Consider the following 6000-nt stretch of genomic DNA (forward strand, 5'->3'; position numbering starts at 1 on the left):
GCTTCCTCCAAAATTCAAATAGTTTGTTGTTTTATTTTTTTTTTTATTTTGTGGGGGTCGGAATCTGGGATTTCATTTTCACGCCACAATATTACAGATATATTCCAGACTTTCAGGCACGCTTAATACAGTATCGCACGCGCCTTTCTGAACAAAGACGTCTTTTTTTTTTTGTACAGATTGAGCAGCAGATTATAAAGCGAAGCCCGGTATTGGCCCGTCTGACCTCCGAGTGAAAGATCCCTCAGTGCTCTCCACACTGGGAGTCTCATCAGTCGTCTAATCCTGGACTGGGGGGAGAGTCCCCCCCCCCCCAGCCCCACCCCCACTTCCCTTCCTACTCCTTGAACTGCCCCAGTCTGACCTCCCCGTTCTCTCGCGACTCCCTATCGGACCTCTTCTGGCTCTCATGGACGCCACCTCGGGGCAAAATCGCAGACGTGGGCTTCAAACAAAAGACGGTCATGGCGGGATTGTCTTGATTGGCCGAAGGATTCCATTGGTGGACAAGCCAAAAGGCATAAAAGATCACCTCTAAAAAGATATTTAACCTTCAAAAATAGGTGTCACTATTCCAATCTGTAACTGTACAAAGATTGTGTTCAGCAAACGAGCGGACTGATGGATGTACTGTCCAATACTAGCCTTGCAAAGGGGTAGACAATTTCCTGGTGAATTTCCCTCGGAATTTAGGCTCGCGACTTTCACAAATAGAGTAAAGCCTCGGTTCTCCAACGTCCCCGTTTTCAAACAAGTCGCTTTTCGAACGCAAATGTCGAGATTTTTTTTTGCTTCCGTTTTCGAACGAAAATCGGTACTCGAATGAACAAAACCCGGAAGTAACATTCGCGTGCGGCGCAAGCAGTCGATCCGCCCACGACCCGTTTTGTTAATGTCTACTCGAACGCCCCGCCGAAAAAAAAAAGCCAGAAATGACATAAAGCGCGCGGTGGAACCAGCGCACTTTTGTTATTGTGTATAACGTAGCCTCTGTACGTAGACGTGTCCCGGTAGTGACTGTTGTAAAGTTATTTTGCACTTTTGTTAATAAAAAAGGTTTACAAGGCCAGGGGCCGAGTCGCTATAAATGCGGCAATCCACTCCCAGTCTAGCGTACTGTACTACTAAAGCATACAGTTTAAGCAAAAATTAAATGTATTTCCTAAATTATTTTAATACATTAAGTATTTAAACTACACATGTATTTCTACAATGCAATTTACGATCAGGAGAAGCTTAAAAAAAAAAAAAAAAGCTTTAAAAAGCCAAATTTTTTTAGCCTTGGAACGCATTATTTCTTTTTCCATTCATTGTAATGGGAAACATCGATTGGGTTTTCGAACAATTCACTTTTTGAACCGTTTTCTGGAACGGACTGTGGTCGAGGACCGAGGCATCACCGTACATCACATTGGAAATGTTCAATGGGAATTAACAGGGAAAGGAGGGTCATGTCATAGAAGCCATCAAATCCATGCCCGAATAGGGGTGCTCGGATCAGGGTTTGATGCTGGTGATTCTGATCATTCGGGAGTGACATCTGCCAATCGCTGCTGAAACCGATCACATGGATTAGCTATAAAAGTGCAGGCTCTGGTCACGTACCCGACGTGTCTTTGGGGTCCTGGAATGTACCTCGCAAAAATGACACCCAAAAGCTTGCGGGCACTGTCAAACATCCATCCATCCATCCATCCATTCTCTACCGCTTCTCCGGTCTTCTCGGGTCATGGGGGAAGTAACCTCAACAGGGATACCCAGACTTCCCTTTCCCAGGCCACTTCTTCCAGCTCTTCTGGAGGGATGACGAGGCGTTCCCAGGCCAGCCGAGTGACGTAGTCTCTCCGGCGTGTCCCGGGTCGTCCCCGGGATCTCTTTCTGGCGGGACGTGCCCAAGAACACCTCACCGGCAGGCGTCCGGATCGGATGCCCCAGCCGCCTCATCTGGCTCCAATAGCCAGGAAGCCATTTAGGCCAAATCTACACTAATGTGCCCTACAAAGAGATCCTTGGTGGACTGGAAGGAAACTCGTGCTGCTGTTTTCAAGAACTGAAAAGGACGTTCACAAACGGCTGTGTAACCGTGTAACTCTTTGTTCCAAAGCAAAAGTAGAACAGCTAATAGGTGTCATTATGGGCATTTTTCTCCAATTGCATACTGATCCAAAACCAGTCGTGGATTCTATGGGAACCACAAAGGACCAACTTTCCCATCAACGTGTCCAAGGTACAAAAACCAAACATTCTAAAAGGCAATCGCAACATTGACTAGACACTGTATCGAAACTAATACGGAGTCAAAACGGCACAGCCACAAACAAAATACTGAAGTCGAACCACTCCAAGAACAAGACACGGACGGAATCATGTACTTGTTTTCCTGGTGTATACTCGGTGATCGGTGGTCCGTGAAGAATTCCCACAAGGTACAGACAGGTGTCAGAAGCTTTAACTTCCAGGCTAACGCCCCAGTCTCAAGACTCTGTACTCTTAGGGGATTTTTTTTTTTTTTCCTCCTGTCCTCCCCCCTTCGAGAGTCCACACTGATCCAAATCCTTCCACGGATTCCGGGGGAAACAACAAAAGTCCAACCTTAACAGTCACGTGTCACGACTACAAAAAAAGTCAAACATTTATGAGAATCGCCCTTCGGGTGTCATAACAGACAAGTGTCAACAGAACCTTTGACACAAACAACAATCTGATTTTTTCTTCTCTTAGGCAGGAAACTGTCAAGGATTCGACAATAACACAACGAGAGAACAGTAAAAAAATAAAATAAAAACGGAATAATAAAATACGTGTCACTTAAAGCGAACCGGTTTTGCACAGCAAGCCGTGCACCGAGGTGATATAAAAGTGCCACGGGCCCAAGAACGGAGCGGAACCGCGGCACCGCTGGCATTGTGCAGTGTCAACACGGCGCCGTGGAAAGGTGAGCAGGACACGCCTACACGCGTCCTATTTATTTGCTTAAGCTCAACCGAAACTGCGCCGTCCCCAGTATCAACGCAGGCGCATTTATTTGGAAGGCCAAAATCTGGGGGGGGGGGGGGGGGGGGGGGGGGGGGGGAAGAGAAGGCAAAACCGTGAAGCGTACCTGAGGAATTCTTGCAGACAGGTGTCACAGAAGCGGTGGCCGCAGGTGGACACTTGGACGGGCTCCCGCATGGCCTTGCTGCACAGCGGACACTGGAAGCGTCTCTTGGGCTTCTCCAGGAACTTGTAGTCGAAGCCGGGCATTGTGGCTGCTTGTGCGGCTCGGCTCGGGCTCGGCTCGGGCTCCGCTCGGGCTCCGCTCGGGTGCTTCCCGTCGGCCTGCGCGCAAGTCCTCTGTCCTTGCGTTTTGCTTCGCGCCGATGAAGGGCTCGGATCACGTCCGACCGACGGATCGCTCTCCGGGGCGGCGCTTTCGCCCGTCCGGCATGCAAAAAAAAAAAAGTGGAAGGTGCGCGATTGGAAGCGGACTTCTGCGGGCGGTGAAGGTCGGGGCTCGCGCTGGCTTCGCTGGTGGCACACTGAGGCGAGCACGCAAGCAGCCTCCGACCGTTTAGGTGCACCGAGGCCCGCCTCCTCCTCCTCCAAGCAGGAGGAGTCAAGAAGCCCTGCACACCATTTTATCCCTCCGATCGCCTCTTTAATTCCGCTTTTGTCCGCGCAATTTCCCCCCAAAAGACTCCGTTATGCACGAGCTAATTAGGCGCACGTAGGATGCCCATTCTGTTGTAATTATGACATAAAAAACATTTTTTTTTTTTTTTAAAAAAAGGAATAACGCTCACACATCCTCCTGAGGCCTTGCAGCGCCATCTCGAGGTGGAACTGAAAAAGAAGGGAGTGAAAAATTGAGTGAAAATATATATTTACATTTGCACATTAAAAGGTCAAAATGTCTACACATGCATTTATGTGTGGAGTAATTTTTAACAAAAATTCTCGATGACTGTGCTGAACAAATAAATGAATACAGAAATACATAAAATAAACATTGGAATAATATGTCACCTGCTGTATTGCCACTGCATTACATCATCATTACATCACCACTGGGGGGAACAATGGTACTAGAGAAACATGCACATTAAAAAAAAGGTTCTGAAATGATACATTAAAACAATTTTAAGGCATCAGGACTACAGCACATAATCGTGATCATCAAAACAATTATACATTAAACGGTGAGATCGATGATTTATTCATCCAAACAGCATAGAAAATAACGACAATTGATGCCTTCATGTGCTTTTTGAGTGCAGTAAGGGGGGGTTGTTGTATCGAGTTTTCATAAGGGGTATTGTAAATTATTTTTTATTTTGTACATAAGTACTGTTGAATCAGATTTTTACCTTTTCATTTTCTCTCTTTGTCATGTCTTCCAGATGGCAGAAAGATGACTTGACTACTGCTGATTTAACCGGAAAATAATAAAACAATAATCCCGAAGTGAATATTCGGGCCCCCCCCCTCCCCTCCTCCGTTATCTTAAAAATTAAAAAACATATCCAGCAGAATCTTTGGGCGAGGAGGATAGACGGATTGAAGGTTTCAAGCAGATGTATACAGACGTAGAATATTTTGAAAGTGGAAGACATGTTATGGATGTAGAGATAAAATGTTTGGTGTGGTGGTCTTTGGGTAATTTCGCAAAACATAACGTCTACGCTGCTATTAATTTCTCCCTTAAAGGAGCGGCACATCGGTGCCTTCAGTCGGAGCGAAAGAAAACTCGTGAACCGTGTCTGTATTTCCAATAAACTCATTTTTCAATCAACTTACCTGTTGAAATGGAAAGTACCTGAAGGACTTACATCTCCCTCCCAAGATATTTACCTCACGGAGCATCCATGTCCATTTTCCCAGCCGCTTATCCTCACCAGGGTCACGGAAGTGACGGAGGCTATGCCGGCTAACTGGTCGCCAGTCAATCGTAGGTCACATATCGATCCCACGCTGCCCGCACCGAAGTCAGCCGTGTGTACGACCACACCATCAGAGACTTCCACATAATTTTCTGAGCCGCTTGTGCTCACAAGGGTCTTGCGGGAGTGCTGGAGCCGACCACGGCTATCTTCGGGCAGGAGGCCCTGAATTGGTCGCCAGCCAATCGCAGGGCACATAGAAACAAACATTCCCACTCGCAGGCAATTTTGATAATTTGATTGACGCACGTTTTGGGGATGTGAGAGGAAACCGCTGCATCCGGAGAAAAGCCACGCGGGCACAGCGGGGGAACACGCAAACGCCACATGGGGGGGGGGGGGGGGGGGATTTGAACCCCAGTCCTCAGAACCGTGAGGCAGACGCTCTAACTGGTCTCCACCATGCTGCCCCTCCTTTAATTTACCTCGCAGAATATCCATCCATCCATTTTCTTAGCCGCTTATCCTCACAAGGGTCACGGGGGATTGCTGGAGTCTATCCCAGCTGTCAACAGGCAGAACGCGGGTGGGGTGGGGTAGACTATCTATCTATCTATCTATCTATCTATCTATCTATCTATCTATCTATCTATCTATCTATATCTATCTATCTATCTATCTATCTATCTATCTATCTATCTATCTATCTATCTATCTATCTATCTATCTATCATCTATCTATCTATCTATCTATCTATCTACCCTTTCTATCTTGCTACCCGAAGTGTTGCCCATCCATCCATCCATCCATCCATCCATCCATCCATCCATCTTCTTAGTCGCTTATCCTCACAAGGGTCGTGGCGATTGCTGGAGCCTATCCCAGCTGTCAAAGGGCAGGAGGCGGGGTACACCCTGAACCGGTCGCCAGCCAATCTCAGGGCACATAGAGACAAACAGTCGCACTCACAATCACACCTCACCTACGGGCAATTTAGAGCGTCCAATGAATGCTGCACGTTTTTGGGATGTGGAAGGAAAGCGCAGTGCTCACCCGGAGAAAAGCCACGCAGGCACGGGGAAAACATGCAAACTCCACACAAGCTGGGCCGAGATCGAACCCGGGTCCTCAGAACCGTGC

At 47.5% G+C, this 6000-nt stretch overlaps 1 protein-coding gene across 1 annotated transcript in view; it reads right to left on the reverse strand.

Annotated features, from left to right (window-relative positions):
• traf4a (tnf receptor-associated factor 4a) overlaps nt 1–5648 on the reverse strand; it is a 45319-nt gene extending 39671 nt beyond the window's left edge. The window contains exons 1-2 of the mRNA XM_061827730.1: nt 5622–5648; nt 3101–5504 (exon numbers count right to left, since the gene is read on the reverse strand). Of these exons, the coding sequence (XP_061683714.1) occupies nt 3101–3243 (143 nt within the window). The 5' untranslated portion in view covers nt 3244–5504; nt 5622–5648. The remainder of the gene's footprint in view (nt 1–3100; nt 5505–5621) is intronic.
• Nucleotides 5649–6000: the final 352 nt, after the last annotated feature.

Source organism: Syngnathoides biaculeatus, chromosome 8, assembly GCF_019802595.1.
Source record: "Syngnathoides biaculeatus isolate LvHL_M chromosome 8, ASM1980259v1, whole genome shotgun sequence".
NCBI lineage: Eukaryota > Metazoa > Chordata > Actinopteri > Syngnathiformes > Syngnathidae > Syngnathoides > Syngnathoides biaculeatus.